We start from the raw sequence: 27,299 nt of genomic DNA, 5'->3' as shown, positions 1-27,299 counted from the left end.
TCTCTCTAAAATTTCAAACTTAGTATTACCAACAGTGTGGTCAGAGAACATACAATTATACAATTAACATGCTGTAACAAAAGAAATAAAGACAAGAAATCTGAGCATCAGGGAATAAAAAATTGAACCCTAACATATACTCCTACGCTCCAACTGACAGAATACACTAACACAAAAGCTGCACTGTTAAACAAACTTGAAAAGATAGTTTAATTATTGGGAGGGAGATGGCTAACACTGAAATAGCATATTATTTTGACTAAATGCTGTTAAAATGTACAACTCTGATGCTACCTGAAGATTTTATCACAAGCTATTTGTAAGAACAGACCAAATCCAGAAAAACCTTTGTAATTTTAGAAACCACCTCAGTGAAATTAAGTAACTCAGGTAAAGCAAGAAACCCTTACACCATCTCAACAGTTCACAGGACTATTACTGATAAAAGTATCATGCTATCGGCTGCTTTGATGCTACCAAAACCATTGACAGAGGGCTACAAGACTACAAGTAGGAATCTCCCCTTCCCCACTACACTAGCTTAGCAAATTTGGTCATGTGTGCATTTAGGATTTTGCTATGTATAATTCCCCCCCCCCAAATAGATTGCCTCCCTCAAACGTGAAGACAAGCAGGTGAATGTGCATGTGCACGACTCATCTGGTATTAAAGTAGTTTACAACAGGACAGATTTAGGTTCTTGTCTCTTTAGCTAGTTCATGCACCTTATATCAGTCATTGACTGAAAAGCCCAGGTAGACAAAACAAAAGGCTGTTACCTAGTCAGCAGTAACTTGCTGTTGCTTCAAGATTTTTGGACTCTACTCTTGGTCCCCTGAGAGGTAAGCAATTTATATGAGTTTGCAATAGAATAACCAAAATTGGATTAGTCTTTCAAATATATTAAAGCAGCAGTGGATTCCATTATATTAGACACCTAGGTTCTCTGTTGAGAATGATCTTGTGATGCTTTTAAACTTATTTAAAGAGATATAATTTTCAACCAATTTCTACTTTAGAATCAAAGTAAACAAGGGTAACTAACATTGTAATTCAGACTACAATTTGTATTTCACCTCTTAAGTTAGGCCACTTTCCCTCTACTTCAAGTATACCTAAGGAACTGCATTTCACAAGCTTCCAGCTTGGTTTTATCCTAAAATGAAAGTATAGTTCAAAGATCTATTTTCACTGATGGCAAAGGCAGCATAAATTCCCACTCTTTCCTCCCAACCTTACATTCATCTCCTTGTCAAAGTTCACTGTCTACTCAGATGCAGTGAGGCAGTTACATGTTAGGGTGTATTTCAATACTGTAGGTATAGAAGAAGGAGGGTTTAAACAAACACATACATATATAAATAAAAATTATATAAGCTCGATCATAGGCCCCAAAAATAGCTGCATCAAAAAAGCTAAAGTGGTCATGAACTTCAGTAAAAGCTAGTATTCCTCAAACTGCTTTGCCAAAAAAAGCATTCTATTTACCATGGTGAACGTATAGCTTCTTGATTATAAAACTGCCTTATTGCCCGTATTTCCTACTACAGTACACCTTAGTGTAAGTGCCATTCTAGAAGTCAGCAGAGTAACAAGACCCTCACAAGAGGGTCTCAAAATACCTTAGGTTTTCTCAAGATTTTATGAAGAATGAGGGAAGAAAACATCACAAGAAACAGCAATCCTATTTTATTTTTGTACCACATAAAAAGATATTCAGAAAGAACTTACAAGTACGTTGTTAAAAAAAAAAAAAAGCACTGAAAGAACAAAACATCACAATACAAAAGGCTGGAAGCAAGCTATTTGTTGCATGCTTTGATCTTATAAATGTAATGTATAATGTATACTAACCTTACAGAATCTGGAAATAGATTTCAAAAGATATCAAAAGAAAGCTTTTAACAGTAGAAAACTTTTAGACACAGAACTAAAGTTAATTTTTATATGTCTGAATATAGTACCTTTTCTGATACAAAATTATACCAAAATGTTCTCTACATTTCTCTTACATAGCTTGCAAGTAAGAAAAAAATTATCAGTGAAAATGTTTACTTACATTGAAGGCATTAACTGCATTTTTATCATAATACTTCTTCTTTTCATATTTATCCCTGATGAAAAATTCCACAGCTCTGGAAATAGCTAGTTTAAGGAAAACATGCATTTAGTTAAACAGCAACATTAATCTGAATAACTTGTCAACTTTTTAGGTTAAAGAATTGCATCAGATTCTTGTTCCATTTCATTTTGTAGTTTTAAAGCAACAGAACATAAAACTCTCTTTATACAAAACAACTGCTATTGCGTTGTCCAAAAAGAGCTTCCCTTTACTATAGGGAAAAAAAGCAATCACAGTTTAATCTGTTAATGAACCAGCATGAGAAAGATGTACTAAAAGTATTTCAATGTTCCACAGCTAGGATATTTTAATATTTATAAGCTGCAGGGCTCTAGATACTTGCAAAGGTGCTCACATACTTACAGTAAACAATTAAAGCACAGTCTACCATCAAATCTTGTAAAGATTACTTTCTTTTCAGAAAAAGAGGTGATACTTATGTAGCTGCTTTCTGATTTGCAAAATTTACACCATGCATCAAGAACTGATCATAAACTATTCTCTGAGATCAACAGAAAACTTGCATGGATGACTTATTACAATAAACATCTCTGTGGAAGGGAAAGAAAACTAAGCAATACTGATGAAAAGATACTGAAGAAAAAGTGGAAATAGTAGCAAGCATAGTGACACAGAATACCAGACCTGACGAGTTACTAGCTCATTCACAAAAAGAAAAAGGATGTTAGCTCTGTTCTCTTCAACTATTATCTCAGCTTATTTGTAAGCGCCTAAAGCAGCTCTTCCAAAGCAGTTTGAATACCTTAACCGTATATAAAGCTGATTCTCTAGTATCTGTAGAATATATTTTACCTAATCTGTTCTGCAATATGATTATCCATCCAAAAAGCAAAATTGCAACTGTGGAAGCTCAGATTCTTTGCATCTCTAACTCCCATATCAATTTTGCTCAATCAAGGGAAAGATTCCTTATTTCCACACACTAGGCTCTTAAGATTAACACTGAGCTCAGAGCACTCTCAGCTTTTTCATTTTGCACATCAAATTGTATCTTCAGCAATCATACTTGGTTTTAAATTAGTTTATGCAACTGTCACATGAGACATGACCTAACCTACTTACCCAACTCATCCATTTTCAGCTTAACAGAAAAAAAAATCAGAAGGAATGAATGACATGCACAGCTCCCCTGCATGGGAAAATAATCACTGCAGCTATCTATACTGCAATTAGGATTAATTCCTAGGTAGCTGAAGTACCAATAGCATGACCCAAGAACCTTCAAGCAAGAACCAAGTATACAATGTGCTTACTAGCTGGGTTTATGTAGGGCTGAAGCCTCTGCTGCAAAAAAAAAAAAAAAAAAAAAAAAAAAAAAAAAAAAAAAAAAGGCTATAGTGGAATTTGGAAAACACTCTCGCAACCTTGTATTCCAAAAACAAAGATTAAAAGAAAGAAGAAAACTAATATAGTGAGAATCCCACACTTAAACAACTGCCAACAAGAGCAGCTCTTTTCCTCCCAATCTTCAGATAGTCTGTGAGCTTTTTTGATAGTTAGTATTTCCTCATATTGGCTTTCTTTTAACTCACCACCTAACTCAAGACAGTTTTCAACACTAGGGATAAATTCTTACACCTATTGATTACTTATATAGTTAATATACATGCATTTTACTAAAGCGAGATAAGTTTAAGCATTTTAACTTGTAGCTTCCCAATGTGGGTCACTCCACACTCCTTTTGCAGTCAGGGAAGAAAGAGAGATACCTTCATGCTGCAATTTGTCATGCCTCTTTCTTTCTAATAGTGTGGGGTCCTGACCTGTATTTTAGGCCTCTTACAGAGGGAATTTGTTCTCAATGTCCAGAGCAAGCAGCTTTATCCAACATACTTGATACACAGAATCAGTGAAACAGTACGCTAGTACATAAATATGATTTGGGGTTATAACTGGTTATCTGTATTCAATTGTAACTAATGTCTGATGTTTCACAATATATAAAAATAAATACAAGTAGATTGAAAACATTCAAAACTAGATACAGCAGTTTACATGCACTACACTGATATGCATAAATCAGTCCTTGCATATTGCTACATTAGCAGATAAAAGTTTGTTAACTCAAGGGGGAAAATGACTGGATTTAGAGTTGATTGTTGTGAGATATTTTAGAACTTACTCCTCCTTCAAAGGAGAAATCATAGCTATTTGCTGAAATTAACATTTTCAGACAGAACACTTACTTTGTCAAGTGTTTTAAGTTTTAGTCGTTCAGATTTTGGTGTTATGTATTTTAGCTGTTGTCCTGCAGAAATCTTACCCTATTTTGAGCAGTTTCCCAGAATGCTTAGGATGGCTGTCTTCACACTTGATGTTTCAGACGATTAAAAAGTTTTAATTGAAAAATTATTGATACAGAATTGTAAGTATTTAAAGCTGATAAAGTTTAATTTTCAGGAAGCTATTACACAGCAGTAGTAAGTTATGTGTTTTGAAACACATCCACTGTATTCAAGTTAACATTTTTCAACATGCAGGAATTTTTGGACCATTTTTAACTTTCTACAGATAAATAATCTATGGTGCTCTTGTTACTAAAAGAATTTAAAGCAAACTCAACAGATGCCAAAACTGTTTTTAGAGGCAAGTAAAATGAAGGCGTAAGAAAACCATAGAGTGATTTAACCTACTCTTGGAACAAAACAACTTTCAAACAGAAAGCTAATGTTGACACACAAGACCATCAAGATAATCCTCAAAGTTAGCTTTTAGGCCAGAACATCTTGCCAGGTGCAACAGAAAAATGAGAAATGCTAGAAAGGTCAGTCTTGTGATTAAGAAGCAGAAGTAAGACAGGGGACCTTTAGAAGGAGATTGCTGGCAGATCCCACCCAGGATTCTGTGTCTCTATGCTACTACCTAGAAAGCAGAAATACCTGTATCATAATGCTGTTGTAAGTTAAACATTAATATAGAACAGTATACGCAACAATGATCATTACACAGCTAGATGCTTTCATAACTCATCCACCGAAAGGATATGCAGAATATTGAAAATATTCACAATCAGAATAGCTTAGAGACACGATGATTTTATACTGATACAAAGGTCAAGCAAATAGGAAAAGGCAAAAGAGCCTATATGACAGCAGCTTGTCACCTGTACTGGCTAGCTAAGTAGCTGCCGAAGTTGAGGGAGAACTGAAAATTAAAGCAGAAAATGCTGGCATCCTGTGATCTGGCACTATCTTTAATAAGAGAACACATGCAATTAAATATACTGAATGTACCAAGTTAGCATTTAGAAACAGAGAACTGTTTAAGAGACTGTACAATTATCTCAAGGTATACAGTGTCAACAAAATAACTATTTTGAAAGTCTAAAATAAGCCTGAAGTGGCAGAAGTGTTGATTATCTCAGTTGTTTATGAGATCTACTGTGCAACAGAGCTAATGAGACTTTTGGTCTTATCTGACAGCAAAAGCTTAAAGTAAAGCCTTATTGCTTCTCCTGCAATAGTTACAATAAATTCAAGTTAACTGCAGTAAGTACCAAATATGCAACTTCAAGATCAACTTCCACATAAATTTTAGTCTTATGACTGTAATAAAATTCTACAGCATTACAGCCTAGATATTACAGTACTATCTGCTTCCAGTTGTTCTTGTTCTTATGCCTAGCTATGTTTAATTCAAAGCTACCAGAATAGCAAGAAATAACTGTTCTGTTCAAGTGCCTTTTATAATGAATAGCCTGACCCTTCAAAAGATCTTCTACACGTAACATATCAAGCATAGTATCTAACAAACATGTGAACCATGATCACTTTTGGATATAGAAGGAGAAAATTCAGATCCGGTTATGACTAAGTCAGTTTATCAGCCTCCATAGGCTGTATCACCATTAGGCTAAGAGAACTAAGAAAAGATTCAGCTTACTTAGCTATGAGATCCTAAACACCTACAGTTAAGGGGTCCAGTAGAATCACATGAACCAAATCTTACCTGCGGAGTACTAATCACTAACTTTAGATTCATATTAGCTCCTGATTTAATGTCATTATGTATGATTCTAAGGATTCAGTACATGAAAAAGAGAGAATTCCTGAGGAAAGCCGTTTATCAGCAGTAGGCAGTTTTTCCTCCAGCCCTCCTCTTCCAGGTACATAGGAATAACCGCACTCCAACACAAATGACAGCTATCAGAGAGCTTTGGTTTTATTTAGATATGTCCATACTAATCTTCCCTGCTCACACAGTTCATAGAGTGCATACACCTCAACCCCAGAAACTACAGAATACTTAAAATCAAGAGGCAGAAGTCCCTACTTCGCTTGAATAAGGTCCAAATGCCAATTTTACTTTACCATTCAACTCATCATTTCCTGTTCAAATGCTTCTAACTTCAGCTGGCAGTTATTCAAGATAAAGACAGAATATTCAAGAGTCCTCTGCTATCACTTTAAATTCCTACATATATGGAATTTATGAAGTTACCTCTTTTGACAGTAAAAATAAATGGGGCTTGCAAAATATCATTATGGAATATATTTGTTATAACTGAAGTAATTTACAACTTTTCTGAACCATTTCCAACTTCTACTGTTATTTCCCAGGACTTACATAACTGTATCAATGAAATGATTAATAATGCAATTTGCCAAATCTAGCAGTTTCAAGAAACAGTCATAACCCTTAAATTGCATTAAAGTCATTTAAACATGAAGACTACAACAAAAAGGATACTGATCTGTTTGAGGTCTTCGAAAGTTCTCCGGTAGATTAGCTTCATAGAGTAATCTTGCCTTGGTATTTCCCATTTCCTGCATGCACTAAGAAAAGGCAGTAGAAAACAATTAGTCCATTACCAGCAATACTTTAAATCTTAAAACAGTCAGAATGCTACAAGTGTGTTTAAATGACACTGCAGGTTTTAAAGAATTTGGATGCCCCAGAATTACAGCACCTAAGAGCTTCCACTTCTCAAACTAATTCTATATATTAGCACATAAGCTACAATTGACGATTTCCTCACAAAGTTCATGTTCTATGAGTTCAAGTAGGGTACCTAAATTATTAAAAAGATATAAAATCTTGTTAGATATTTGTGAGTAGACTGCTGCCCACAAGCTGCTCAGTATCATGAAGTGAAACAAAACAAAAACTCTTTTACTGTCTACAGAGGATACGCTCTCCTTTTAGTGAGTCAGAGGGGCTAGTGAGTATGTTCAATATCATTTCACTTCCTCAGTACAGAATCACACTTCAGTGATTCAAGGGAAAGGAAGGTAAAGATAAAAGAAACACCAGTTACTCTTTAATACACCTCCCCAAAGCCACAAGAGCCTGTCTTTGAAAATACTCCTGTACATGCAGGAAAACTACATGAAGTTACCCTCCTGGACAGTTAAAGTTGCCCTCAATCATTTGACAGCCACAGTAGATGCGTGTGCTTCGGGAATGCTTGATGAAGCTGTTAACAGCACACTCAGCTCAGAATGGAAGCGTTGCTTAGGGTGTCCTGCAGTGGCGCTAAGCTTTGCTAGAATGTGGTGACCAATCTTGGGAGCGACACAACAAATCTTTGGGTTCAAAGTGGCTTGTTAGGCAAGATCTCCTGTGGAGATGGCACAACTCTAAGATCACCTAGAAGGGAGAGCTGTGCAAACTCCAAGAGGACTAGGATCTGCAGAGATTTAAAGTAAATAAAAGCCTTTTGAATATCAGGGGTTATGGAGAACATATTAAACCCCAGAAGCACAAGACATCAGGAGTAATGGAAAAAACGGTCTCTCAGCTCCAGGGTTCACTCTAGATTAATACTCTTTGACATGATACACAAGAGGCCAACCACATAGGCCCAAACAACCCCTATGCTTCTGGTCAATAATCGCAGTCACAGAGGACTTCACACCATAGAGAAGAGGTAGAAGTAACAAGTCAGGAGCTCAGACGAAGGATTCACAAGCGCCCTAAGCACCAGATTCAAATCTGCTGGCAAACTGAACAAACAGGGTAATGTATCAAAACCAACTTCTTCAAGAACCTTTAGAGTAAGAAATCAATTCACCAATCTGCAACTGGACAAGCCTCCTAATATGGTCAAATCAATCAAAACTGCAACTGAAAGATGCAAGGACTTCCTAAACGGACAGATTTGAAGTACTAGGCAGAGTGACAGAATGGCAAGCACAATTGATTATGCCTTGCAATAGCAGACAAGCATCTTCTCAGAAGACCTGTCTAGAGGAGAGAAGAGGACAGCACATCCACTGCAAAATGCAGCATCTCAAAGGCTCAGCAAAACTCTGTCCTGAGACTGTATCTTCCCCAAGCCTATTGACCCTTTGGATTCCACACTGACAAAACAAGTGCTAGAGGCAGTCACCAAGGTCAGACTGGAGCACTTAAAACTAACCAGCAACATTCTTTGAAGAGAATCTGAAAAAGCAGAATACCAGAGAAAGAGGCACACAGAGTACACAGATTCCAGACTCAGCTCGTTCTCATATCATAGCTTTTCCTGTTAAACATTTCCATGCATTTCAAACAGTCCCCACTACTCAGAAGTCCAAGGCACACAATTTGCTTCCCACTTGCATTCTAGTCTCTCACATCTGCTCACGTAATGCATTTCAGCACTGACCCACATCCAGAGCTTCAACAATTTCAAAGAGAGCAGAAAAGACCAGGTTCCTACCTGCTTCCTCATACTGGTGAAGAATTCTGCCACTTGCAGTTCTCAAAATACGAGAAGGAAAAACCCTACACATGTTCCTGACCACGTGAAGCTCAAGCATACTGATGCCAGAACTGTTCCACTCCTGAAGCAGCAATCTAAACAGCATCCCTAAGTTATGAATAAGTGTCTGCCATGAACATCTTCATTCCTCCCTGACAAAGGTGGCACGTACTCTTGTCAATGCCCACTCTAACAAGCCCAAGACAGGATCCGTGTTCATAATTCCAACAAAGAAATGCAGGGCAACTACTAAATGAAATCACAGTTGAGTTCTAGGACAGCGTAAGGCATAGAGAGACCTCTATGCTGCCATACACCTTAGGATGGCTCCTCAGACCAAGAGCAACAGCAATAAGATGACTTTTGGATGTTACAAAAAGAAAATAAAGACCCCGATTGGGTACTGATGCTGAAAACAACAGCGTGAAGGAAGCATATCAGAGCAAATGGCTGTCACTGTACTCAGGATCTGAGCTAATGGAGGAAACAAGTCTCCAGCACATCCAAAATCCCAGAATGACTGATGTCAAAAGGAGGCTGCAGAAAGTAAGGAACAGGTTTCAGACTGGAGCATACTTGGAAAAGTCAGCAGCTGGTACACCAAGAGAAAGTATGCAAAAATCAGACAGATGGGTGTACTCTTCCTTACTTTCCCCCACTGAACAGGAAGAGGCCTTGAATATGTTTTCTGCAGATACCACACAGAGAAAGCTTTCACAGTCCCTGTGGCAAGGTACAATATATCTAAAATGACACAGAAAACTAATCTCATTTCTGAAATGAGCTTTCAGAACTTTAACTCATTACAGCACAGACATAACACATTAAGAACCTATCTATTGTAAAACATTTAAGTTGGGACATGATAATAAATATGAGTCCTTTCAAAGAATTCTTGGCATTTATTAGTAATATTACAGAGCTGCAGTTCACGCAAGCCTCCAGTGAACTGGGGGAACTTGATTCAGGATGAGCTCCTGCTCTGCTCCACTCAGAACTAGGAATTCAAGTCTTCAAGCAATGACCTGTTAATTCAAATCTCTACCTCAAAGTAGCAACCATCACATTCATCAGAAAGTTATTCTATTACGAGTCAAACATGGACTTCCTCAAATAAAGCCTGCATTAGCAGCAGTTTGTTTAGCCACTTCAGCCTATTGAAGCCTGAAGGGCTTGCAACTTCCCTGTACATCTTCCAAGAACAAACACCACTCTCTCCTCAGAATTTAAATACCTTCTCTGCTACTGAAGAAGTGCTGCACAGCTTAAATAGTCTTCAGAGGCCAGAAAGCAGCAGGAAGAGGTATGAAACCCCATAGTGCATGGCTGTAACATCAGCTCTGGTTGTGCCCTAAGACAGTTCCAGACCAGAACTGACCCGATTTCTACCAGAGATTATATATGTGGCCGAGCAGGAGGTCTGCAGCAGGATCTTATTAACTCAATCCCACAGGAACGGCTTTTAGAGCTGCCTTACATACAGCTCAGACAGGCAGAACAATCTCATAACTCTGAAGCCACAAGGTTTCAGAAGCCCATAGTTTAGCAGCTTTTTAGAAGTTTTATAGACTCTAAAACACAGAACTAGTTAAATGTATTTTCAGATCAGAAGGCTTCCAATCTGCCTACAACTGAAGTCTGATGGAAGCAAGACAGTAAGATTACCACAGCATGTTACAAAGCCTCCTTTTTGTATCATTCAAGAAAGCGCTGGCATCCACAGATAGATTCTTAGACCATACTGAAGTCAGAAAGCCATGCATTTTCAGTTTCCTATATATGTTGTCTTGCCAGAGTCCAACACGCCATGTCACATGTTTCTTACTGCATATTACACATGGTTTTGATATCACAGCACTGCCTAACAGTATGTATTAAGACACGCATGACCACAGTACTGTACAGATGTTTCTACACTTCATATTCACTATATCAGTCATCAGATTAACTGCTCTTACACACCACATTTTTCCTGTAATGGGGTACTGGGCCATCTGAGATGCTGATCACTTCCATTAGGAGTTAGCTTGTGAAACTTCTTTGTCCCTCCATCTTGGAGATCACAGGATACATTATGCATGCCTAATCTATATGGATTTTGTTATGCAGGGGTATCAACTCCATATTAGTAAGACACTATAAATACCATCTACAAATCCATTAAAGTAACAGCATTTACTCCACCTCCCAAGACTCCTCATGGTCATCAGGTAAAGATCTTATTCCCATTTAATCAACATAAAAAATGAAACTTCTGTTATTTTGGACTGGAGCAAGGACACAAAAATAATACACAGCTGACGTGACAGCTTATACTACAGTCCCTGGCTCCTGACAGTTCCCCAGCACAAAACAGAGGTACGAATATATGGAACATAAACCTGGCAAAAAGATCTGCAAGTATTACATGCCCGTGGGTTCAACAAGAACACTTCAGGCGCAGCCATCTATAACTGAAATAGTAATCATGAGGTTCCAGAATTGTTAGCTTTACACATGCATTTAAAAATACCGCCAATAAACATGCTACCATTTTTAAATAGTTACTCAAATGCTACAAATGGTTTGACTATTCAACAACTGCATGGCCAGGTTAATTATTACAACACCAGAAAATTCAATTTAGAGAAACAGACAAAATGCAAAATGAGTAAGTTAATTAACATCTCCAGAAGTTGATCAAATCACTTCAATTTAAAACAATTAACCTCAAACCAAGTTTTTTTGAGTTTTAAAGTTTCACTGTATTCTTCCCATTTATCAAGTAAAAATTTCCCATTTATCAAGTAGAAGTAAATGCTTTTCTCTCCCTACCTTACGTTGTTTTATTCCAGCCAAGACAGATTTCTAAGCACACCCTCACAATTTGAAAACATATTTTAAGATATTTTACCTGTATTTGCTCTGGTGTCCATTGATCCAAGTTGACAGACTTGACCCTTGATATATGGACCCCAAGATTTCGATGTATTCCAGCACATCTGATGCAAATAAAAACACCAGTGTTCCAAGAGGCCCATCTTGGACCTAAGCAGAATGGAGAAATAAGTCATATTTTCAAAATTCCATATATTGTGAAGATTTTTTTTGACATAATTCTATACTGACAGGAGGAGTAAGCAGTTTTGAATAAGGACTGACAGATATTTTTCTAAGTGAGCAAGTCACTGCTAACAATTTCCATAGTCAGCAGTTTTATTTTTGGTTTCTGTTGCTAATTGATGTCACAAAACATTTGAGTTAATTAGATTAAGCTAGGAAGCCCAAGAAAACTTTAAAGAGTTAGTTTACTAGCAGCAACAAGGTCTTACTTTTTGAATAATCCTTATGGCCACATATCAGAGACAAACAGCAGAAACTAGTAGCAGTTACCTCTTTCTCTCCAGTTAAAAGCTTCATAAGACATGCATCTGTATACACCTTGAAATTAAATGCAATGCAATCTTACATTAAGGTAACAAATCCTTTAGGCTTATGCACACACAGACATTACAACAGTAGCACGCAGATTCTTAGGGAGCACTTCTACAGCAATTTGTAAAACAAACTCATTAAAATATCCAAGACTATGGATGCAACAAAATGGAATATATTCAGTACCCTTGGTTCCTAAACTACAGTATGAATTGCCATTCACAGCCCAGTGAATTTTGTCCACAGATTCAGGTTGATTTGTGAGCCTTATCACTGCTTCCCAGCTGTGTTGGCATGTTGAGACACAGATCTAGAGTATACTAGCCCTGAACTCCCACAGGGACACTTGATGAGTGACTTGAAGTTACTATGCAGCCTCACATTAAACTTACTTCCTTACGTTGTTTTATTCCAGCTCTGAGCATCATCAATGTTAATTCTGAGGAATTAAGAGATGCAGCCATAAATTAACATCAGCAGCAGAAAGGCATGTTGAAGAGATAGGAAATGTTTCAAGCAAATGTTTTCTCCCTGTTTGATAGGTGCAGGTCTAGTCTATCAATGCAACAGCAGCGGAGAACTAAAATACTGTACACACACTTTTCTGGGACTTTGAATATAATTTTTGCCTCCTTCTGATCCTTAACACAACTCCCACGTGTAAATTTTGTTCATCTAAAGCATTGGCAAAAGACTAAGACTATATTTTAAGTCACATTTAAAGATTTCTAGACCTGTATTTACTAATAACTCCTTAAAGTTAGTGAGCCCTTCCAGCTTCTCATACTGCTATGTTTTGAAGTTCAAATAGGAATGTTATTTGAATGCTAAGAAGCAAGAGAAATCCTTTCAGTTGGACTCTACTCCCTTGAATGCTATTCCAAGAAGAGTAATAACTGAGAAGGTGGCTTTCCCTTACCAGGGGAAAGACTGGCTATATTTTGGGTAGCCATTTTGCTTTTAATTTTCTTGTTCATGATCTCAAAGACTCAGAGCCCTGATAACCACTGCTTGACCTTTAAGACCAAAATGATTAAGATGACTGGCCGTTTTAGAAATAAGTGCTACCGTTGTAAAGTTAGATTTCAGAGCTCTAACAGTCCCCCACTGCAAGTTAACACATTATTTCAGAAACTGCACTTCTATGGAAAAAACGAATACTTGTCTAGTAAGACCCAACAATCAGGCTGCTTGCAATGCATGTCTTAATTAGTTCAAAGGCTACCCCTTCCTGATCAGCCAATTTTTCCCCCTACAAAACACTACAGGCTCAGGATACTTGTCCTCTCTTTAAACTTTTTTGCAGATCCATAGTACAGGAAGATGCCATTTTCCTATTGACAGTATTTTAAGTTTTAGCGCTCAAGGCTGGAGTTTTGCAGGCCACTTGCCTGAACATACTAAAGTTTCAGCTAAAGCAGGACAACTCAAGAAAGAAGAATTCAGCCTAAGGAAAACACTTCATTAGCTCTCCACTGAAGATAAAGTTCCTCAGCTTACACAATTGCTTACTGACCCGAAATGGCTTTAAAACAAAAAGGCAAGGCAAGCCATGGCTTGCCTGAAAGCTTGTCCAACTTTTCCCCATCCTATAAATGCAAGTTCCCTCTAAAGAGGGAAGCCAATTTCAATCAAGTTACTGTAGGGCTGAGGAATTTCTGTAGTATCAATGTGCTGTCCACATTTTTCTCCTATATGGTATTTACATAGCCACTATAAACTTCTTACCACAACAGAGCTTGCAGAGCTACACAGCACGCCCATGTCTAAGCTGGGCATATATTATCCCAGATACGTAAGTTCTGCATCAGCAAGGCAGGACCAGGGTGAGGCTTGACATGATTGAAGCCTACCTTAATAAATGAGGGGGGGAGACTTAACTTTGTAATTTATTATTTTGGCTTAAAACTTTGTTAACAAAAAGAAAGATCGTAACACCATTTGTGAACTAGCTGTTATTCTTCTAGAAAGGAAGAGTTTCTTATTTTCTCAGGAGCCCAGAGTTCATTAATTTGCACTTATTTCTGAAATAACTTAGGAAAATTAAATATACTTAAGCAATCAAGAAGCAAATTAAGCAGTAGAATAACACTGACAAACCTGAGGCCAGACAAAAATAATGTTTACAAGTAATCTCTGTAGTTATTTCAGGTTAATGACAGTGTGCAATATTAAGCGCTTCAAAGAAAAAATGCATTAATTCATACAAATCAATTATGGCTACAGAGGGCCAGTAGGCAAAAGAAGTTACAGAATAATATTTTTCCTGTGTGGGCATAAAACCACTGGCTGAATACATAATAGGACAGCCTATGAATAAAGAGGACTGCTCAGCTAATATGCAAAGGAGGAGCAACTTCTGTTCCTAAGTATTTACTATAGACCATTTAGCTTTAACTTAGTCTGCAAACTCTCTTAAGTCAGGAAAGTTTAACAGAGTAATATGGACCGATTCAATAAGCAATTTACAGTTAGCCCAATTCTGTATGAAGTCAGGATCTTTATTTATGTGCAAAAAAGTCATATTTTGCACCTAATAATGAAGTGTTCACAGGTTTCTTATGCTCGATTCTTTAAAAAGACAATAGTTTTGCTTCAGCAAAATTTAGAAGAGGAAGCTAGTTTATCTACTGTACCCATTTGGCTTCAGAAATAAGATCAGACATTAAAATCGCAATGAAGGCTCTTTTCCATTATTTAAAACACCTTTATGCCAGAAGTAAAGCTATCCTTCCTATCAAAAACTATTACACTGTGCAACCAATCAGCCAGTACTAATATTAATTTTGGCATAAGTTTTAGTACAATAGTGATTTGATTCTTTCAAAAGTCATCTGGATACAAGCTTCTTACTTGAAAAGTTTTCCACACACTCTTCAAGTCTGCAAGCTGAGCTGCACTTCAGCTTGCTGCACCACTATCAATGCAACACTGGATATAAAAAATATACTTAAGTACCTTCTTCAATTTCTTCAGTCACTTAAAGTATGGGTAGACTAACAGTTCTGCTGCTTAAAAATATTTTTCAGCCTCTTTCATCTTTTGCTAAAGATAACATAAGGAAAAAAGTCATTTTCAGAGCAGGGCAAGGTCCCATGGCTATCTGTTCACTCTAGTAGCCCAGCAAGGCTCTGGGACACTGTCCTGACACACCAAGGAAACCCGTCAATAAGCTGAAGGCAGACTGCTGCTTCCAAGGCAGAAGTCTAATTCTTGTTCCTCTAAACTTTTCCTGCTTTTTGCTATTGTTTGTCTACTGATAAGAATTCAAAAGCAAAGTGAAATCTAAACATGCAGTTAAGTAAGGTCAGCTCTGAAGGTATGTGCTACCTTCCAGAAAATCCACTAAGACAAGATTTTGAATGAGTTAGGTCATTCTTGTGAACACTTGACAACCTTCCTTAGGATGGTCTAACATAGTAATCAATTTAAGTAGCCATTCAGATCAGTAACTAAAAACAAGGGTTTTTAATGCATATTTAGAGTTATTTTGCAGCTGTAATTATTATTATTAAAAAAAGTTGAAAATGGAATAGAGTAAAATGAGAGGCAAAAGGAAACTAAAGCAACGGAATATGGCAGAAATGGGAAGAGGCCGCAAAGGAGCGAGCATAAAGTTCCTGCAGATATTACTGCAAAGTAGGAGAAAGATGGTGTTTGGCTCCCGTACCACAGTAATTCGGAGTTTCCCCTCTATCCATCTGCTCAGCTTTCTTTAACAATAGCTAATATTGAAAACATCCACACTTACTAGATTTCTTGCCAGCTTACAGGGAGCAAACAGAGGTTAGAATCAGGGAGAAAGAACAAGCACATGGCCCTTCATTTCCATATTTGCCGTCAAACGAAAGAATGACTATTTTACACCTCAACAAGCTACTGTGGACCCTTTGAACTGCGTGCATAAAAGCAGCCAGGAAACTATTAAGTTTGAAATAAATTTTTCATAAAAAAAAAGAGAAGCTTGTCCAAGCTTTAAATTTAAGTAAGGTTTGTATTATACAGACAGTTAAAGTTAGTTTTGGCTTTACACTCTTGCAGTTACTAAGTAGTCATCACACAAGGAAGGAAGCCCAGTAAGTTTTATTACATGTAGAGCTCTAACTGCTATGCATCTCAAAATAGTCTGTAGCAAACTTATCTTGAGCCAATATCTTTTTAAGACATCTGCCAGACAACAATTCTGTAATTTTTCCTTTCACCCAAACTTTTCCCTGCCTGCCTTCTGACTATTTTTGAAAGCATTTCCATTCACCATATTCTGCTCTTTGTTGACTGACTTTTAATCAAACAGCTGGCTCCATCTTGTGGAATAGTGAATTAACTGCACACAGATTTGCACATTTCTTCTGACTCATCCTGAATGGGTGCTGGCCACTTCCTAAATACTATCATTTTTTTGCCCAAGACTTACCAAAAAGTGCTGGGGTTTGCATCAGTATAGGCATGCGCATGTCCCGCTCTCCCTCTGCATCACTGCCACATACAGTTAGTGGCATGTAAGTGTTCTGCTACTCAAGATTTTAATTCATGAGCATTTTCCAGAAATGGCTGTAATTTCTGAGTTGAGATTCAGATAAAAAAAGATCAGTGCAACTCCAGAATTCTTATACTTCGGATGCCCCTTTTCCTCCTTTGCTTTGCAAGTAGCAGTTATTTTGTAATTCAACACAACAACAGCTACATAACACAAAAAAGTCCCATCTCCCATGAATACCCAAAGAAGGAAAAAGAACAAGAGAGAACTATAGCAACTCCTCAGAGTTTCTCATCCCAAAACATAAAATGCTAGAGATCGACTTTAAAGTCAAGGTGATCTTAAGGTGCTTAAAAACAATACAACCCACTATTGTCCATGCCAGTATAATCCTGCTACTTGACGAATCACCTCCTTTTGTTTTTTTCCTGAATCTGCTTCTCACTAGCTTCATTTGAGGCTGTGCTGTTCTCCCCAAAAGAAGCAGATCCCTATCCGTCACCTCCACACTATGATTATAGACTTTCACACACATGCAAAGCCCACACTTCTAATTGCAATGTTAATCATGCCCATTGAATCAGTTAGTCTTCAAAATGGTAATAAGTCAGGAAGAAGTATTTCAGACACTGCCAACTCAAAAACAGGTCTTTCGCACAGAAGATGCATAAAAATCTTGAAGCCAAGGGAACTATGCAAGAACCACAGTATGAGATCTTTATTCTCAAATACGATATTCTGCAAGGACCTTGAATCTTTAGCCTTTTGAGACTACTGATATGGGAGTATCTACTCACCTCTTCATCTACTGAATTAATTCGATTAAAAAGAATAAATAGCCTGAAGCGACCTTGTGCATCACATCTATTCCCCCACATTAACTTTGATGTACCTCTAAAGTACCTCTAAAGTAGGTAAAACTTCCTTGCTTTGCCTCCACAGTCTAAGACCAGGAAAACTGCAAGTACAGTCTTCCTATGGTCTTCAGACATGAAAGTTTAAGAACACAGCAAAATGCTGTTCTATAAAAGCAAAGGCAACAAAAGGCTGTGGCTCAAACGGATCTATAGAGGCATTAGAAGTCTCTTCTAGCTGGCTTAGTAAGCCTGTATTTTGATAATCAAGGTCAAAATTTAAGAACAAACTTAAAATAAAATTTGCTACCTCAAAGAAGTATGTATGGGGGGATTAGTTCAGTCAAGAATGGGGTTGTTTTAATACAATTCGAAATAAAATTAAACTCAACTGCACGAAGTTGCACTGAAGGCAATGAACAATTCAAGCAACTAAACTCACTGTTGCAGAGGCCTGTTAGACAGCTGTGAGAACTGTGCAGTTCAAGATTTATTCCAAGAGCAGGAAGACGTTTACATGCATTGTTCGGGCACTTTTAACCTAAATTTGATAAGTAGTAGAGAGTTTCAGCAGCAGAATTCCCACAGCTTTGTCTTGCCTGTTAAGCCACCTTGCATAACTACTTTTCATTAAACAGTCACCAACAGAACCATTAATCAATCCTATTCATAACTCCAAAGAAGCCATGTAGAAATATTCTGAATGAAACTCTTCCTCCGCAGACTGTCCCACCTCTAGAACTTGACTAGAGAAAAATCCATATTAGCTAGTACCAATTACTCCTTCAGCTCACTGATCTGTTTGCTTCAATAGCATCAATAATTGCAAAAAATGTTTTAAAGAGACTACGAGAGCATCCCTGTTCCAGGGGCTGTATGCAGCCTTTGCTAGAACAGGAGAGTAGCGACATGAATGCTCATTCAGTTATATGGTTATGCTGCTGTACTAACTACTCCTAACTCAGCTGGCTCACTTGATAACTACATATAGCTTAAATAAAAATAAGCAAGAATTTAGAATTAAAGTAGTCACAGCTACAATTCACAGAATATACTCAAGTCACACATCATGTCAAACATTAGCAGTTTCCTGTACAAGGGTTTTAAATTAGGAATATGAAAAAAATATAGTTTGTAAGTCAGAGTGCTGGATAGTTACAGATACTGGGCATACAGAGGGAAAAGCAAATTTATTCTTGAGATGAATAGCCTTTTGCTTTCGTCAGACAGATATTAGAATAAGAAATCTTGTAATTCTATCACAAAATGACAGAATTAGAAAGTATTCTGTCCTTATTACAAACAGTCAGTTACTAGAAATCTAAGTTCTGATTAAATAACATTGTGAATAGATAAATTCTATTTTTAAAAATCAAAAAATTATTTTACCAAACATGATTCGATGATATGACACAAATGATAAAGAAGTTGTTAACCAAGAAGAATAGAATACTTCAAGTTTACTGCAGAATTATAAGCACATATCCCATACATAGTTGGCCACTCTTCATGTAAAGCAATATTAAGACAAAAGGGAGATCAAGAATGGCTTTAGGAGTTGTGCTCCAAGATGACATCAATGTCCACTATTAATCTTATTTCTAAGATGACAGCATGTAAGTAGAACACCTTTCTCATTAAAACACTTTTTTTTTTTAATGCAAACACCAATCTAACTCAATTAAAAAAAAAAAAAAAACACAAAACCTTCCTTTAAAGCAGCACTTCCCATCCTAGACTGCAAGTGTAGCACATTGCAGATTCCCCCAACCATCCTGAACGCCCAGTAGAGGTAGGCAAGCAGGATCACAACAGGCTACTGTCAGCAGCTCCTGACGGTTGGCTGTGAATCACGCCTGCCAGCCTCAAGCCTGCTTACCAAAGGCAGATATGCAGAGTGCATGGGACAATGCCACAGCATTCCTACCACTTCCGCGGGACACTAGGGTGCCACAGCACAGCCTTTGGAAAGCAAACACACTGCCTTAAGAACCGGAAATGCCAGAAGTGCCAACCTCGACAGATTCAAAAAGCTAACAGCTTCTGATACCAAATTCAACTTTGGCTAAGAAGCAGTATTCCAATTTTATTCAGCCTGTTTGCTTGTAAATAAAAAACAATGCTGGTGCCAGTTCAAGCCACATGAATAAGGTGTGTAAGTACACACCGCCTATTAGTGACATTTGATACTTTCTAAAAAGAGAAACTTGTGTAGCAATTAGAGTATTAATAGTAAGCTTCTGGAGCTGGTCTTGACTGCAATTTTTCCCTTGCAAGGAAATAGCAAGGAACAGCTGACAGGCTTTTTTTTTTTTCCCCCTCTCCCCTTAAATGTATTTTTTTGGTACAATTTAAGTGTCCTTTTCTATGTACAAAGGAAAGAAAACTGGGGGAACAGTAAGGGAAATCTTAAAATAATTTTATAAGTTGATAGCTAAGCATTAAGTATCACGGATAAAAAAATATCTGTAAATCTATGCTACTCTATTGGGATGTACAGCAAGAGTCCCCCTGTGTAGCTAGGCGCAAGATAAAGGTTACATAAAGCATCTGCTGTGGAAAGTCTTTAGTCAGCAATAGAAATTTTCCCCTCCTGCAGATTTCTCTGCAGTTAACTATGACAAAAAATTAGGAAATAAGACAAGATTTGTTTGCAAGTCCAGTTTATAATACAGTCTGCTTGCCGTAAACTAACAACAAGTAATAAAAGTTGCCTTTGTTCACCAGACTATATATCTAGTTGCATTAATCCAGCCTCCCTTTATCATTTTTGTTCTTCAGTTGTATTTGAGTAGACTGCTTAAGTAAAGCCCCCAGCCCCCAAGCGGCACAACCTCTGCATGGCTCTCAGTAAGGCTGGAGATGCTCTTCCTCCTTCTGCACGCCCTACAAAGCAGGTAAACAGCTGGTCACCTCCATGCCCTCTCCCATGCGAACCTGCATCTGAAAAAGATGCAGAGAGAAACCAGAGACCTGAGTTTGTAGACAAGGAGCAGAGGGCAGAATTCTAGTTTCTGGACTGCAGAAATAGACTGAAATCATATGCGATACTAACCATTTAGTTTGTTGAACCAACTTTCTCCATATTCCCTGCTAAGACTTTCTTGCCTACTTGCCTCCCCCACACACTGCCTTCCCTCACATCCTCTGCAAAGAGGTCTGTTTAGACCAGAATAAGTAGATTTGTATGCTAGGCTTTCCATTCTTACCTACAGTCTGCTCTCCTCCACAAACACTAGTGTATCGCAGTTCTCAGGTGCAGGAATGGTTTACTACGTAAATGCAGCTCCATTCCTGATTGATCCCCAAGTATTACTGAAAACAGTACTACTATCCTTTCATGGGCATGAAAGCTTAACACATCATCATGGAAAGGAGCAGGTTGAAAAGAGCAGAATCAAGCCTCTCCCTGCTTTAAACTCTAGTGGAATGAACCCAGATTCTTCCTATAAATCCCCAGGATGGGCCTGCATGCCGGCCCTGCCATACTCCACTGCAGCTCTTTCCTAAGCCCTAGCAAAGAGCTCAGACCCAGGAGTGCTTCAATATCCATCCTCATAGCTGGGTTTAGGCCAATCCACAGAACTTACACATCTCACACAGCACTTGTATCTCAGCCCCTGCTCTTTAAGAGATACAGCTGCTGTATTTCTCAAAATCACTGAATGGTTGAGGCTGGAAGGGTCCTTTAAAGATCATCTAGTCCAACCCCCTCACCCCCCACTCAAGCAGGGTCACCTAGACCATGTTGCCCAGGATTGTGGCCAGACGGCTTCTGAATGTCTCCAAGGATGCAGACTCCACCGCCTCTCTGGACACCCTGCTCCAGTGCTCAGTCACCCTCACAGTAAAGAAGACTTTCCACATGTTCAGGCAGACCTTCCTGTGTTTCACTTTGTGCCCGTTGCCTCTTGTCCTATCACTGGGCACCACTGAGAAGAGTCTGGCGCCATCCTCTTGACACCCTCCCTTCAGGTACTTATACTCATTGATAAGAACCCCCCTCAGTCTTCCCTTCTCCAGGCTGAAGAGTCCCAGCTCTCTCAGCCTTTCCTCATAGGAGAGATGCTCCAGTCCCTTCATCATCTTGGTAGCCCTTTGCTGGACTTGCTCCAGTAGCTCCATGACTCTCTCATAGTGGGGAGCTCAGAACTGGACCCAGCACTCCAGGTGTGACCTCAGCAGGGTTGAGCAGGGGAAGAGGATCATTTCCCTCGACCTGCTGGCAACGCTCTTCTTCATGCAGCCCAGGATACCACTGGACTTCTTGGCCACAAGCGCACATTGCTGGCTCATGGTCACTTCTCAATCAATGAATGAAAACCATAGAGTAATTTAGGTAGGAATGGACCTCTTGAGACCATTTAGAACAAACTGTGGCTTCAAGCAGATCTAATTAGATAAAGCTGCTCAGGTCTTTGTTCAGTTCATTCTTCACCATCTCTGAAGTTTACTCCCCAACCCCTTTGGGTGACCTGTTGCAGTATTTGACCACCTCATGGTTTAAAGAATAAAATGAAAAAAAAAAATCCTGACATCTAATCAGAATTCATTGCACCATATGCAAGGCTGAAGTGAGCCCCACATTTTCTCCAAAGTCATCCTCTTGCTTCCTAAAACTGTGGTGCTTCCCCTCTGACACGACACTGGATTAACAGTATTCATTTGAATTATATTTCTTAAACATTTTAGCATCTTTCATAATATTTTAAGTAAGCCTGAAGGACAATTTATTATCTGCACTTAGATATTATGTATCTTGGTATTAGCTACACGTGACTGCAGAAGGAAGAGACAAGTTTATTTTTAAGGATTAGGATCTTTTCCACCAGTAGTGAGTTGTCCTAACTGGATATTACTTCACATAAGGAAAATCTCAAGCAATTTTGGTTTGAAAAAAGTTACTTTTCCAAAATGATTACTACCTCTATAGTAGTACAACAACAAGTTGCAGCTGTAAGAAGTTTTTCTTCAAAAGACCCTTTTCTTCAGAACCTATGAGAAGATATTAAATACAACAAAGTAGTCAGCTGCATTTATCTTGGAATTATAAAACTCCAAGTAAATGTTTAGAGTGGAATTCATGTTGTTTGGGAAGGACCAACTCTCAAAGTGCACTCCGACACTTTTGAAGGATCCTCTAGCATGTGATCTTCAGCCTGGATTTCTTCTGTTGTATTTTAGAGTGCCTTACTTAAGGCCAAACACTTGCAAGAATTTTATTGCTACATAAGCAAGTTTTTTTTGGAGATACCTTTTTAAGCAGGAATTCTATGAATGCACACATTTCATGAAAATTATAGTGAACAAGACAAGCGTGAAGGGACGTTTAACATCACTTCTTTCAGATGCTGTTTGCTAAGGGCAGCAGAACGCCCAGAAAAACTAACCAAGGCTTCATAACCTTTATTAACCAAGGGGAATGATAGCTAATTTTTCTGAGCCTCTAAGCAACCCTCCAGAGATTCAGAGAGAGAGAGAATATGAGAATAACCGTTTAGATATTACTAGGTAATGAGACCAGTCAGCCCTGCATTATTGGTGTGGCTCTTCTGTTTCACCAGCCCCTAGGAGGGGAGCACAAATGCACAAGCACATTTCTGCTAAAAGCATGAAAAAGGGTGAGTGCTAACTATGGTGTTTGCTATGTTTGAAGAAAGGCTTCGGATGCTTTTGCTGTCATCTACAGATAACAGGCAATTGAACAAATATCCCTTAAATATATACCTTAATGGGAAGGTCAGTCCCCACACTTAAAAATCACTGTTACCTATTGATACACTGGTTGTTTCTGCAAATTGTTGTGAATGGCAAGTTTGAACGCAAGTGATCTGAGCACACATCCTGAGGAGTTTATTTAAAATGGTTATTCTATGGAATCTCAGTCCCAGTTGCCACTCACTACCATTTTGAATTCACCTGCAAGTTCAGCTGCATTCAAGAATAGCAGATTACACACAATGAATCACTTCCATCTCCTTTTGCAGAAATTCCTGTAGGACTATTATTGCCTTTAATCCTACTAATGAAGTCCTGTATCATCAAGCTTCATCCTTATGCAAAATTGCATAATAGATTCTTGTTTCCTCTTCCGTAAAAAAGTGAATTAGTGCCCAAGAAGAGTTTGGCAATCAACAGCCAAACACAGAATATCAAATTCCCTTTCTGATCGAGGCAAGAGGGACAAATCTGTATTCTTCCACACAACCAGAAGCAGGCATAGCTTTAAGAAACAGAAATACCACACCTGCAAAGTTAGGTAGGAGCAGTTGCTAAGCAACTATGCATCACGCATTGCTGTCCACAGCCTTACTATAACCAGGATTGAATATATTTCTAAACCTATATTCTGAACTATATTTCTCAACCCGTTTTTCCTCCATGTGCCAAAATGGTCTATAGGAAGCAAATACTTTTCCTCAAGAGGAGATACAAGATATAGTGAAAGATCTAAGCTTACTGAGATAGCTTACTGAGATAGCCAGCAACTTACTCTGTTAAGTCTTTCACTTCGCACATTAAAAACAAACAAACAAAAAAAACACACACACACACACTTTTCTCCATATCCATGAGAATTAGTGCTCTCCATATCGACAGCTACTACAGACTTTCAGTGCAAGGATGTTCTCCGAACCTTTGAGTTCTTTCTCTCCAGAGTGCAACACCAGAACACGAAGATATCTAGCTCCTCTAGTCAGAAGACACACATTAATCATTATGACAACATCTCCAGTGGGACTCCATACCAGGTCACAAGTGACAAATGCAACAGCAGAATGAGATCTTAAATACTTCAGGTTTGAAGGGACCTCTGGACATTGTATAGACCAAGCTCCCTGCTCAGAGCAGTGGTCAACTATAGCAGGTTCTTTAGGGCCATGTCCAGTTGGGTTTTGAGTGTCTCCAAGGATGGAGACTGCACAACCTCCCTGGGCAACCTGGGCACACCTCCCCTGACAAACACACAAACACACACACATACACAGCCTTCTCTTCTCCAGGCTAAACAATCTCAGCTCCCTCAGCCTTTCCTTGTATGACATGCTCCAATCCCCTGATCATCATCATGGCTCTTTGCTGTACTTCCTCCAATATGCTCATGTCTTTATTGTACTGGGGAGCCAGGACTGGACAGAGTACTCCACGTGTGGCTGAGTAGAGGGGAAGGATCGCATCCCTCAACCTGCTGGAAACGCTCTTCCTAATGCAGCCCAGGATACCATTGGCTGCTTTTGCTGCAAAGGCATGTTGCTGGTTCACGGTCAACTTTTTGTCCACCAGACTACCAGAGCCTCCTCTGCAAAGCTGCTTTCCAGCAGCCCCAGCCTGTACTGGTGCATGGGCTTATTCCTCCCTAGGAGCAGGACTTTCAGCTTCCCGTTGTTGAACTTTCTGAGGTTCCTGTTGACCCATTTCTCCAGCCTGTCACGATCCCTCTGAACGGTAGCACAACCATCTGGTCTGTCAGTTTTGTAACATCTGCAGACTGGCTGATAGAGCATTCTGTCCCATCATCCAACTCATTAATAAACAGGTTAAACAACATCAGCCCTAGTACTGACTCCTGGGGTACACCACTGCTGACCGGTCTCCAACAGGACTTTGTGTCGCTGATCACAATCTTTTGAACTCAGTTCACCCAGTTTTCAAACTACTTTACTGTCCACTTACCTAGTCTGTCCTTCATCAGATTGTCAATGAAAATGTTATGGAAGACAAGTGTGAAAAGCCTCACCAAAAGCCAAAGCCAAGGTAAACAACATCCACTGCTCTCCTCTCATCCACCAAACCAGTCATCTCATCACAGAAGGTTATCGGGTTGGTTAAACCTTATTTCTCCCTTCATAATTCCACACTGATGACTTTTAATCAGCTTCTTGTCCTTCAAATGTTTGTAGATGGCTTCCATGATTATTTGCCCCATCACTTTCCCAGGGATCAAGGTGGGGCTAACTGTCCTGTAGTTCCCCAGATCCTCTTTCTTTCCCTTCCTGAAGCTATGGATGACATTTGCTTTCTTCCAGTCCTCAGGAACCTCCCTCAGTTGCCATGACCTTTCAAAGATAACCATGAGTGGCCTCAACATCAGCGGCTCCCTCAGCACTTCTGCCAGCATCCCATGAGGTCCCACAGACTTGTGTTTGTTTAAAGTGTTCCCTAACTTGATTCTCCTCCACTGTGGGTAAATCATCGTTGCTCCAGACTTTCCCACTGGTCTCAGGGGCCTGAGATTCCTGAAGGCAAGTCTTGCCATATTTATGTGTATATGCTTGAGGTGAGCCCCTTTCAGCTCTGTTCTGCTGATTAGGTCTCCTATCTATCTCAGCCTGCACCCTTTGATTGCCAGCCTGGTCCAGCACTTCCTCACCTGATTGTGGGCCATCCTATCCCTCTGCTGTTTTTCTTCATTAAAACCTCTCCTCACCAGGTTGGCCAGCGTGAGGACAAAGATGCTTCCCTGTCTCTTCCTAGCAGCCCTTAATCCTCAAAAAGGGTCCCATAGTAAAAAAAACAAACCAAGCAAAAAAAAAACCACCAAAACCCAAACAAACACTCTTGTCAACAACAGCTGTGCAATCTGCCGTTGAGCTGCAGGATCTGTCTGCTCCTCAAGCCCTTCCCTCTCACTGGCAGGATTAAGGAAAACATACCCAGAAGCCTACAAGAAGCAGCTGGAAACCAGGAAAAAACAGAGTTAATGAGCACAAAGGAGAGAACCACTGCAGTAACACTGCTAGAGACCCTGGCTAGTCAACTGATGAAACTCAATTTGAGGCTAAATAACTTCACTGCAGTCTTTTGATTATAGGTTTTATTAGCCAGAATCAAACAGCGCTGAATCAAAAAAAAAAAAAACAAGAAACCAACACAACAGGAGATGAGACTACAGCCATCTCAAGATGATTCTGGGATGTATACTAGATCTCTTTTTACTGCTCCCTCAAGGCTGAAAAACAAGAAACACAGAGATAAGAGCCTATGCAAGTCTTGCTACATGTTCTTATAGGCTGTTGAAATCTTCTCCAGGCTTTGCTCCTTTTGATAAACATTTGAAATTAAAGCACGCTGTTATCTTTCCTGGAAAGAATCTGTGAAACAACATGCAACTGACATCCACTGAATGTTGTCCTCAAATGCTAGTTCACATAGTGGTATATTATAGGTGTCACAGTTAAACTGGCTCTTCACATGCACCTCTTGTGAAGTCGTGACAGTCTGCTATTCAGCATAACTGTTTTATAAGAAAGTTCATGAGGACAACCAAGGGCACTCCTAAGAGGTCCTATTCTATTCAGGCAGAAATTGTTTGATGTCCAAAGTTTGATGTCCACAGAAGCAGCCTAATTGTCTTGCCACCTCAGACAAGAAACCGGTTAAGGCGCAGTCTTAACTCATTTTAATTCTTCTGTAGTAAGTGACAACAGTATTTTCAAAAAGGTGAAGCACGATTCAAGTAGTCATGGGTTCAACAGTGAGCTAATCTAGGAAGATTCACCACACTTGAGCTAAATTAACCTCCCATTACCCCATGAGTCAATGGCTTATAATTGACTCTTAAACTGCACAGGGAAATCTGGATTAAGGAGGGAGCCACCCCTCCAGGAAAGGTACCTCCCTAAAAGTCTACTTATCACATACACTTATCTAATTGCTTCCTCTGTATTGTAGACAAGTATTTCTTAAGGATGAATTGCAGCTGCTCTTTCTTAAAAGCCACCCAAT

The 27,299-nt window shown here is 38.9% G+C and overlaps 1 protein-coding gene across 2 annotated transcripts in view; it reads right to left on the bottom strand.

The window, feature by feature from the left end:
* The window catches only part of SMAP1 (small ArfGAP 1), a 97,522-nt gene that overhangs the window by 62,303 nt on the left and 7,920 nt on the right, over positions 1-27,299 (bottom strand). For both annotated transcript variants that reach the window (XM_026095886.2, XM_064508647.1), the window contains exons 2-4: positions 11,722-11,855; positions 6,833-6,918; positions 2,060-2,135 (exon numbers count right to left, since the gene is read on the bottom strand). In XM_026095886.2, coding sequence (XP_025951671.1) covers positions 2,060-2,135; positions 6,833-6,918; positions 11,722-11,855 — 296 coding nt within the window. The remainder of the gene's footprint in view (positions 1-2,059; positions 2,136-6,832; positions 6,919-11,721; positions 11,856-27,299) is intronic.

This window comes from Dromaius novaehollandiae, chromosome 3 (assembly GCF_036370855.1).
Source record: "Dromaius novaehollandiae isolate bDroNov1 chromosome 3, bDroNov1.hap1, whole genome shotgun sequence".
Lineage (NCBI taxonomy): Eukaryota > Metazoa > Chordata > Aves > Casuariiformes > Dromaiidae > Dromaius > Dromaius novaehollandiae.
This window is presented reverse-complemented; position numbering and strand designations above follow the sequence as displayed.